The sequence below is a fragment of the Megalobrama amblycephala genome, linkage group LG15, assembly GCF_018812025.1.
Source record: "Megalobrama amblycephala isolate DHTTF-2021 linkage group LG15, ASM1881202v1, whole genome shotgun sequence".
In the NCBI taxonomy this organism is placed as follows: Eukaryota; Metazoa; Chordata; class Actinopteri; order Cypriniformes; family Xenocyprididae; genus Megalobrama; species Megalobrama amblycephala.
The window spans coordinates 25,627,499-25,638,635 of NC_063058.1; the positions used below are offsets into that span (position 1 = coordinate 25,627,499).

At 35.7% G+C, this 11,137-nt stretch overlaps 1 protein-coding gene across 1 annotated transcript; it reads right to left on the reverse strand.

The window, feature by feature from the left end:
* Positions 1-2,151: 2,151 nt before the first annotated feature.
* LOC125247888 lies at positions 2,152-3,998 on the reverse strand. Its single transcript, XM_048159428.1, has one exon. It carries the CDS (start codon positions 3,878-3,880, stop codon positions 2,225-2,227), a length of 1,656 nt encoding a protein of 551 aa, XP_048015385.1. The 5' UTR covers positions 3,881-3,998; the 3' UTR covers positions 2,152-2,224.
* Positions 3,999-11,137: the final 7,139 nt, after the last annotated feature.

Consider the following 11,137-nt stretch of genomic DNA (forward strand, 5'->3'; position numbering starts at 1 on the left):
ATCACCTGTCCAATACAGTCCCAACAGTGAAGCATGGTGGTGGCAGCATCATGCTGTGGGGGTGTTTTTCAGCTGCAGGGACAGGACGACTGGTTGCAATCGAGGGAAAGATGAATGCGGCCAAGTACAGGGATATCCTGGACGAAAACATTCTCCAGAGTGCTCAGGACCTCAGATTGGGCCGAAGGTTTACCCTCCAACAAGACAATGCCTCTAAGCACACAGCTAAAATAACGAAGGAGTGCTTCACAACAACTCTGTGACTGTTCTTGAATGGCCCAGCCAGAGCCCGACTTAAACCCAATTGAGATCTCTGGAGAGACCTAAAAATGGCTGTCCACCAACGTTTACCATCCAACCTGACAGAACTGGAGAGGATCTGCAAGGAGGAATGGCAGAGGATCCCAAATCCAGGTGTGAAAAACTTGTTGCATCTTTCCCAAAAAGACTCATGGCTGTATTAGATCGAAAGGGTGCTTCTACTTAAAAACTGAAATATCACATGGTCCTAAGTATCAGAGATGTATAGTAACGAAGTAGAACTACTTCACTACTGTACTTAAGTACCAAAAGGCGGTATCTGTACTTACTAGAGTATTATTTTTTCTCCTACTTCCACTTTTACTTAAGTACATATTTCGATGAGTTTAATACTTTTACTCCGATATTTCTTTATGTGCTGCATCGTTACTCGTTACAATTATAAAAATGTTACGAATCATTCCATTCCAAACCACATTACCACTGCCAGAACGGTGGATGGCAGGTTTGATGAAGCTGGCACGTCATTGAGCGAATCAACGATTAAGAAGACTGCGCGTGCTCCCGTTCTGCCTTTTGATCAGAGCGTGTTTTATAGGTTAATGGTAGTATAGATTTACACTGACATAACTAATGCATTGAAATGTTGTTGGCGGCCGCCAAAGCCTTATTTGTTCGGTGAGTGATGTAGAATAGAATGACTGCTGCGCTTGTCAGGGCGCAATAAGAACGAGCAGCGAGAGAGAGAGAAGCGCCCCGGCCGCGCGCGCGCATTCACCGTCTTAAAACAACACGAGCGCTGTCTTGCTCTCAAATTGCTCTCTGTTTGTTTACATAGTTAATGTGCACTGTGAAGTAACATATACAAACTGAACCTGTATTTTTATTAACTAAGATTAACAAAGATTAATAAATACAGTAACAAATGTATTGACCATGGTTAGTTCATGTTGGTTATTAGTCTAGCCTAATACATTAACTAATGTAATGTTAACAAATCAAACCATATTATAAAATGTTACAAACAAATCATTTACTCAGAACACCTCTTGAAATGAGAATATAAGTGTGCTTACCCCATTTTTAAATAAGAGTGGTTAGTAAGATTTAATCTTAATGAACTACAGTATTTCAGGTTATTTATATGACAATGTGTGAATTGACTACCTAAACCCAATTGAGCCAGTTTAGACTGGAGAGACCTAAAAATGGCTGTCCAGTGCAAAGCAACGTTGTTGTTAGCTACATCCTGTTAACCTGATTCAGAACTAGAGAGGATCTGCAAGGAGGAATGGCAGAGGATCCTTTTGTTTTTACATAAGAAATACAAATCCAGGTGTGAAAAACTTGTTGCATCTTTCCCAAAAAGACTCATGGCTGTATTAGATCATTTGAAATAATAAAAAAAATGATGTTCAAACTTTTGACTACTTTCTTAATAACTACATAACACAATACTTTTACTTTTACTTTCAGTACTTGAGTAGTAAATTTTTCTACTAAATACTGTTAAACACTTTAGCAAAGGGTCTGCACTTCAACTTCTACTCAATACTTTTTTTAGCACTTGTACTTTTACTCAAGTCTGGGTCTCTAGTATTTTATACATCTCTGTGATTCAGACCCTTTTCAGTTTTTCTTTTTTAATAAATCTGCAAAAATGTCAACAATTCTGTGTTTTTCTGTCAATATGGGGTGCTGTGTGTACATTAATGAGGAGAAAAAATGAACTTAAATGATTTTAGCAAATGGCTGCAATATAACAAAGAGTGAAACATTTAAGGGGGTCTGAATACTTTCCGTACCCACTGTATGTAGTAGCATATAGTATCATATATGCTCTGCATGCATATATGACACTTAAAAATATGAAAGTATTTTTAAGTATCATATATGCATGCAGAGCATCTTTACAACAAAACCAAATGTTTAGTTTATAGTTACAGTAACTGTAGATAAAGTACTAAAGATGTAATACATTGCACACTTTTTCTTGAAACGTAGATGCTGTTTCTTGAAAAAAATTCTTTGCCATACCTAACAGGACTCTTGCATCAAAGGCTGTTTCTTTGTTTGTTATTTCAGGTTTGTACATTTTCAAATCCTCTGGAAGCACTTCTCCTTTGTTAACCTTACTGATGATCTCTGCCTTCTTCCTGACGTCTTTTAGAGACCGAATGCGATCTAGAAATCCAGGTTTGGCTTCTTCTTTCTCAGACTCAATCATCAGATCAATGTAGTCAGGGGTGGACAGAGGATTGGGCTTGAGGGCAATTTCCTGCAGATGCTCCAAGGTCTTCTGAGATTTTTCTATTAGTATGGCCACAATATACTGGACAACCTGAAACTCCTTTTCAAGCTCTTCAAAGATCTTTTCTTTTGACATGACCTTTCCATGTGCATCCTCATATCGCTTTTTTAAATCCTGATAAGTTTCCTTTGTCTTTTCTGTGACATAATTCCATTTGTATTTCTGATTATAGTGAACACTCCAAGCACACTTTCCAGGACAGACCGTACACTTTCCATCTTTCATGACTTTGCACAAATACTTATCTTTGTCATCTGCACGACTGCATGCCCCATGACATGTGTATTGACACATTTGGCAGTTGGTTAAGTAGTAGCCAGTGTTGTTTTCCATCTTTTTGGGGACAGTTACTTCTAATTCATATTCAAAATTCTTGTTAGCATCCATTTCTGCTTTGTGTTGCTCCAGAGCAGCTTTTGTCTTCTTGATTTCATCCAGTTTTGTCAGACCAACATTGATTTGGGGCGTGAGACCTTCCACAAGCACTTCCAGCTGTTGCCGCTCTTTTAGGACCTCGCGTGTCAGAGACAAGCTCTTGGTTTCCAACTTGTTGAGGGATTCGAAGAATTTTTTCATGCTAGAACATCCCAGCTTCCAGTACATTTGGTCAAAGTTGTCACAGTCATCTGCTGCAGATTGATTATTGGTAGCAAACACAGCAGAGTTGTTGAACTTGAAGTGAAGAGGCTCTCCAGAGTTAGTGGTGGAACAGGGCACCTGGGAGACTGTGATGGCCTCAAGAACTGGAGGTGTTTTCCCATCTGCAAAGGTGACCATCACAAGGATGTTTTCAGCAATATCCTTCCCAAATATGGAAAGAATGGAGTCAAAGATGTATTTCTGTGTGTGTGTCAGACGGGCAAGAGAAGCCTGTACTACAAAACACACGGCATCAATGCAATCGATCCCTCCATGGGCAGAAAACAACTCATGAATTTGCTTTGTGATTTTCTGGTCATGTGAAATTCCTCTGGTATCACCAAAGCCTGGTGTGTCCACAATAGTCAGAGAATACGGAATCTGGAAACCATCCATGTAATTGATTTGATATGCCGTGATCTCTGAAGTCTGACTTTCAGCCTGAGATTTCTGCTTCCCTTCATCTATTAACACAAACCGGAAGTCATCTTTCCATTGCATTCCAAGAATGTAGTTGATCATGCTGTTAATTAGAGTGGTTTTTCCTGCTCCTGTGGCTCCGATCATCATAATGGTCTTGTTCTCTTTTACTGTCTTTTTCCCAAATGTGCTGCTTCTGCAAAATCCATCACTGTTCTGCCATGTTTCATCCAGGTTGAGTTTAAACATTGGCAAGTTTTCATTGCTTCCATCGTCTATTTTTCTGCTCCAATTGTTCTTTATAGTATTTGCAACACTTGAGCCCTTTCCATTGCTTTGGTCTTTTTTCGTGGCTTTACTGCTTGTGCTTTCTCTTGCTATTTTTTGATTGTTGTTAACAGCAGACTGGCACAGTCTAGTTGTCTTTTTTGGACTTTTTTCCACCTCTGCTGGTTAAAGGAAAAAATTGTTTGTACATCCAATTATTAATACAATATACAAAAGAAGTGAGTACAACTCTGTGCAATATCATTAAAAATGTCAAATAATTCAAAATAATATTACCTATCAATGAGAGTTCTAATTCTGGAATCAGATTTTAAGGTTAGGAATATGTTATAAAATTAACATTTCTGTTCTGCTTATCGATTCCTGTGTGCCTATTTAAATGTGATTTTAAACCATTTAAGCACAAGAAGATGTGAAAAAGAACTCAATTCAGCTTAATGCCAGCTTCGACTCCTTCCCTCCATATGCCAATTTGATGTATCCCAGTCTTTAAGCAGAAGAAACTGAATTAAATTCTGAATTATATCCATCCACATTCTGCCTTGTGCTGCAATTAAACCACACCATGTTGGTTCATCTGAGCAGAGGAAAACTGTCCCCTGACTGAGCCTAGTTTTTTGTCTCCATTCTGTCTTCTGATGGAGTTTGGGTTCCTTGCATATTTTGTTACCAGGTCAAGAATATATGATTATATAAAGACAATTCTATTATCTCGATACCTATCGGGCAATCAAAAGTTCGACATACATTTGCGGTCTTCACGCCTACTTGAACACTTGAGCCAAATACAGGAAATATGTCATTTAAGTAGACAAGTAGTCAAGTGCAAAGACTGCAAGTGTGGCTATTTGGACAAGGCTTAAGTTTTGATGGCTTAACATAGTAATAACATAGTGAGGCAAAATCTCACAATAAAATAAAAATTAATAAAAAAATTATTGTGTTTTTATAATACCCCAACCCTAAAATTATAAATAATTAAATGACGCAATATTAATGTAAGCATGCCCAGTAGCCATAGCTGTATTTCCTGTTCTAGCTCCACTCGCCCCTTAAGTCTGCAGCCAGACCCTATCAGCTTATAGTGGTCCTAAAAGCAACTGACAGGCAAGTGTGTCAGTATGTATGTTATAACTATAATCATTGGCTTCTGGTAACGGCCATACGCAAGTCTAGTTCCAGTCAAAGAGTGACGGCTGAACAGACAAGTAAAAAATAAATTAATAAATAAAAAATTAAGAGATTGTTCGTTAAAAACAAGCAAAATTATCTGCCAATGGGGTAAGAACAAAAACAATCAATTCAAATGGAAACAAGATTATTTCTCTTACCCCATTGGCAGATAATTTTGCTTTTTTTTTTAAGTGAAAACTTTTCTTTCTTTCTTTTTTTTTAGAAAACAAGATGTGATATCTTATATATCTTGACTTTAGATATTTGGACTGGAAACATGACAAAAATACAAAAAAAAAAAACTTGTCTTTGTTTACTTTGTGTCTGTTCACATTGGGATTTAATAAATACTGCACATGAGTTCAACTCTGCTCGCCTTCAGTGGACTTTGATGACAATACACTACTGTTCAAATGTTTACCATCTTTTTTAAAAGAAGATTGTTATATTCACCAAGGCTATACTGTTATATTGACTTATTTGATCAAGAATAAAGTTGAAAACAGCAATATTATAAAGTGTACTTAATGTAAAATAACTGATTTTGTGTGTATATATTTATTCCTTTGCCTTTAATGAAATTCATCACGCTTAAAGTTCTAAATAAACTAGTATATATATATATATATATATATATATATATATATATATATATATATATTAGTATTTAAATATATTTTAGTCTAGACATTCTGATAATGTACTCACCTGGATGATGTCCTGTTTTTTTCTGTGTTAGTGGCCAATGGCTGTTTGTCTTGATTAATGAATTAAAAGGAAAGGTTTGAATATTAGTCAAATGAATAAAACCCCAAAAAAGTATGTGTCACAAGTCTGTTCAATTTAGCTTCATTTTTATGGACTTTCAGTTTGTTTTCATTGACATCATGTGACCTTTTGTTCAGTTTTCCCACACCTCATTTGTATTCATATGTGTCAACTCTCTTTGATTAATTATCCTTGTTTGTGCTTCCTATTTAATTTAAACACTCACATTCAATCTCTGTCCGGTCACGTTTATGTAAAGAGTGTGTGTTGTTCTGCTTCTTGTGCTCTTCCTGCCTTGTGAGTTTTGCTGCCTGTTCACCTATCATTTGGATTATAATCATTAAAGGGGTGGCTGATTATGATTTCACTTTTTTAACTTTAGTTAGTGTGTAATGTTGCTGCTTGAGCATAAACAACATCTGCAAAGATACGACGTTCAAAGTTCAAAGCAAAGGGAGATATTTTCTTATAAAGAATTCACTGTTTAAGGACTACAACAAATGGCTGGTAGAAACTACAACAAGCTTCTTCCTGGGTTGGTGACATCACTAACCCTAAAATTTACAAACTCCACCCTCGAGAACACACAACAAAGGGCTGAGGCCATGTTGGGCTGCTTTAGAGAAGAGGAAGAGTTGTTGTAGTAGAGTGTTGTTGCCATGTTAGCACTGTGTGGTAGTATGTTTGTATATTTTATTCTTTGTTGATGTGTTTTCCATTAATAGTTTCTATAGTTATTTTTATGTTGTAGCAAAGACATAAACAAAGGGCAAAGCTGTCTGGCTCCAATAGCCAGTTACCTAATTGCTAATTCAAACTATAGTTTCAACCCTTAACACTCTGGAGTCGGAGGTATCACCAATTTTTTTTCTTACCAGCGTGAAAGAGACTCAAAATACTCTGTCAATGTTGCACATACAATTAAGAGTTATACACCATTTTAATCTGTGGAATATCTTCTTTTATTTGTGTACACTCAGAGTAAAAACAAAATGTTGTGCTTTTTGCAAAATAAAGAAAACTAACATGATGCATGTTCTCTCGTCTCCCTCTGAAGGAAGTCCAATCTGATAGTTCTCAGAAAATGAACTGTAACTTAGTGAATACTAATCACAAAAAAATTGAGACTTCTGTCTAAAGAAACATTGAAATGTCAGGTTTCAAATTCGTGTAAGTCAAATCAAAAACAAAACTTCTCTGTTTATGTAATCTGTATGAAAAGAGACACATGTCAGACGTCCGTGAGCCAGCTCATTATCCTGCTAATGCGGCCACGCCCATGGAGGGAGCGCTATTCAGACGCAAATTCTGAGGCAATACATGTGTACATCATCGCAATCGTGTATTTATTATCTTCAAAAGTGTTTATCTGCATATTATAGCGATCTCTGGAAGCCTCTTTTAGTTCCTGGAATGTCACATGGCCTGTTCTTCTTTAGGAGGCATTTGTGGACTAAAGGTGCACAGAGCGCCCTCCGGCTGCAAGTATGAATTGAAAACAGTATCCAGCGCTCACAGCGATGACAATAAATATTGAATAAATATTACTCCTCTATATAGAAAATTGATATAAACATATAAGAATCCATCAATATTTCTCCAAATGTGCATGCTTTTAAACATATTAAGAAATTATGGTCAATATAAGATTTTAAGAGTCAAAATGTGAAGCTTGAGTCTTAGCTCTTTTTAATGATGTATAGTTTGTGAACCGCACATTAACATTTAGGCTATATAATATAACAAATATATTAGCCTATATGAAATGCCATAGAGGTATGAATGTTCAGACGCTTTGCATCACAGAAATATATTATATTTTAAAGTATATTAAAATAGAAAACCATTATTTGGTTAGAGACTTAAGGCTTCTTTTAAAAAAATGTGTCCAATCTTTTGACTGGTACTGTTTTTTTTTGTCAAGAGTGGACACTAATCCTCTTATCAGCATGATCACAGAGGGTTTTTTCACAGCCTACCTGACTGAAAGAGCTCATTATTATGCAGGTCGCTATGCGAATCTTTTGTCTTCTCAGGTGTGAATCACAGCATTATTCATGATGATTCACATGCCTCCACACATACTGTGTTTCTTGACAAAAAGTGTCTTAGAAAATTGAAATCTCTCTGTTGTTTTATATGAACAAGTAGGCAGGATGATTTTTACATCATTTTGAAGCAAAAACTCTAGCCTACAACCTCCAATACCAGAAGTTGTGTGAACACAGATTTAATATATATATTTTTGGCTTTATTCCAGTGACTTAAGTTTTTTGTTTTTTCAATAACCACCCATTAACATTATTCCTTCAAAAACACAAACATGTACAAACATGTTCCTCACATATTATGGTAGCCTAGTTTGTGCTGAATACAGTGTAATGACACTTTTGTCATTAATATGTTTATGAACAACTGAAAAAAGCACAAATGTCAGGGCATGTCAAAACTTCTCCAGGCCCCAAAAATCCTCAGACCCCAGAGGATTAAACTCAATCTTCTTTTTAATCCCACCAGCTAACTTGGCGTTTATGTGATCATTGTAAATTGTTCTTTGATTAGAGCTTTGATTAGAGTATTTTAGTTTATTTAAGTTGATTTGGCTACAGGCATGCTTATCATGGTTCTTTACTGTAGTAAAGCCATGGGTTAGTCTTTGTAATGTGCTCATATTTCTGGTGACAGATATTTGGCTACACTTGTTGTATAAAGACAAAACTAACGGTGCTATACAGTCATTAGCGATCACTACAGATCCACAGTCTGTAATCAAATAATCCGTTTGGGGAATCATTTGTTTGAACGATTATATGAAATAAATGGATGAAACTTTGTTTCTGTGGTCTTCTGATTAATATCCAGTAATTCAGTTTGTTTATTTTATTTTTTTTAAATAAAAATAGCGTGTGAGTACACTGCTTTGTTAATAGACAAACCAAAAAAATGAATTGTTACTGTTATAAATTAAACAATTACTCTACAAATATGCTACAACACAATCATGTATTCTGCTGTACTAAAGCTTTATTAAGGATAAAACCGCATATTAAAACCTAACATAAACAGCAGTATTTAGGAATAACAATTATCTAAAACATATGAGGCAACTACAAACAAAACAAATATACTATTCTGAGACATCCTGTAAGAACTGTGCTTGCACAGGTTCTGCTCGATCTTCTTCACTAATATTCTCTGAGTCTGATTCAGGCTCAAATTTATAAGGCAATATTGACGCCATTGTTTACAATACACCGGAGCACATACAACTGTAATGGTAAGGGACATAAAGTTTCCAGGCAACGTGCACTATGGGGTTAGCAAATCACAACACATTTGGGCCAGCTAACCAATCTGAGCCCATTGCTTATTTCTGAGGGAGGGGTTTCATAGAACCAGGAACTCAACAGAGCGTTTTTAGGAGAAGGGAAACAGTGGTGTAGAATAAGGGTAAAATAGAGGTAAAATATGTGAAAAATTAGTTTTTTTTAAAAAAAACAAAGCATGAACACATGTGACAGTGCACCCCATAAACACAATCAAGCCTTTGAAAATAGCTGATCAACCACCCCTTTAAAAATTTGGGTTAGAACTATAATCTTAGTCCACCACCATGACAATGTATATTGTTTTTTGTGCATTCTATATTATACTTTACAATTTGGTCTTTGATTCTTCAGCCTGCAACTACTGCTATATTGTAACTTAATTCAGTATACTTTTCTTAATTAAAAATTTTGTTAGGAAAAACATTTAGAATTTTTTCAACTTTACTATACAATATGTTAATCAGACTTTTTGGATTTGGACATTTTTCTTATTTTTATCAATGCAGAATCAGTGGGCTCTATGTTTAAGGAGACAGATTTACTCACTTTTGTTTCTGTTTCACAGTTTAGTCCTGTGCCAGATTCTCCTCCACTGCGAGGTCTCACTGTGGTTGACAGTCTCTGTCCTCCTGTTCTCCTGTCATTGCTCAAGTGCTGCGTCGTTTTGCTCATCCTGTCTTGAGTTCCACGATTAGCCATAGTCTGTAGCTCTTGGTCTTTTGTCAAAGTCCAGTTCGCTGGCAGCTCTGCTTGCAGTGTTTGTCTTCTGTTTTTACATTAAGCCATTGTCAAACTACTTGCAACAGTTTGCAAATTTATTGGTGTTATACTAGGAAATACACAGTATAATTTATTTATCAGTTAAAAGTAAGTGAATACTAGTTTTTATTTATTCCTAAAATCCCTTAATTCAACAAGGACAAAACAAAGATGAGTGTCATCCATACACTTTTTTAAAAATATATATATAATTGGAAAAGTGTATATTCTGAGTATCTAAAGTTAAATGACGAGAAAAATACTTGCTGTTATTTCAGTTTCCTCTTGAATCTGCTCTTCATCCGTAGCTGCATATAGCCTCTGCATTGATTTTATATATTTATATATATAGTGCTCCTCCCCATTAAAAAACAACAACAACAACACTAGGCTTGGAAAGTTTTACTTTCTTTTCTTTTTCCCCCCCCAGGAACTATAAGGCTTTATAAGAATTGGCCTGGTAACAGCAGACTGCTAAAAAACTTGTGTTAGAAAATTCTAACTAGATGGGATTTATTAAATGTCATCACAATTCAAATGATAAATTAATTAAAAATATTACTGTGCAAAATATTACTAATTTAAGAAATATATAGAGGTGCAGTTCTAAATATATTGTAGAAGGAATGAATGTGCTTAGCAAAATTAAATGATACTTTGTCACAAGTCAGTGAACTGTGTCTTCAGTTGCAATCCCCATTTTGTAAAGGTTCTTGTTCTTTATGTTCTATAAATGTTATGCACATTTATAGAACATAAAGAACAAGAACCTTTACAAAAGGTTGCTTTTCCTCAATGTTGTGATTGCATGACATCATTCATTATTGGAAGATGTTTATTCAAAATTCATTCCTGATTTTTTTAAAAAAAAATTTATAATGGAACTGTTACAGAAGTAGACTCAGACATAGAGATGACCATAAACAGGAAGCTTTATTGACAATAGAACTGATTGGGGAATGCAGGTAAGTTGGCAGTCAATAGATACTTTATCTGAGATGGATAGAGTGATAATGTGGATGCTTTTCTCTTAAATGACCAAGATATCGCGGATTGACAGAAGGAAGGCAGATTGGAGGCACACACCTTGCTGGATGAATGGTGCAAATAGAATACAGGTACACACAGGACGCTCGAGGAAGGGAAAGATGCTAGAGAGAGTCACTGGAGATAACGTTTGAGAAAATAC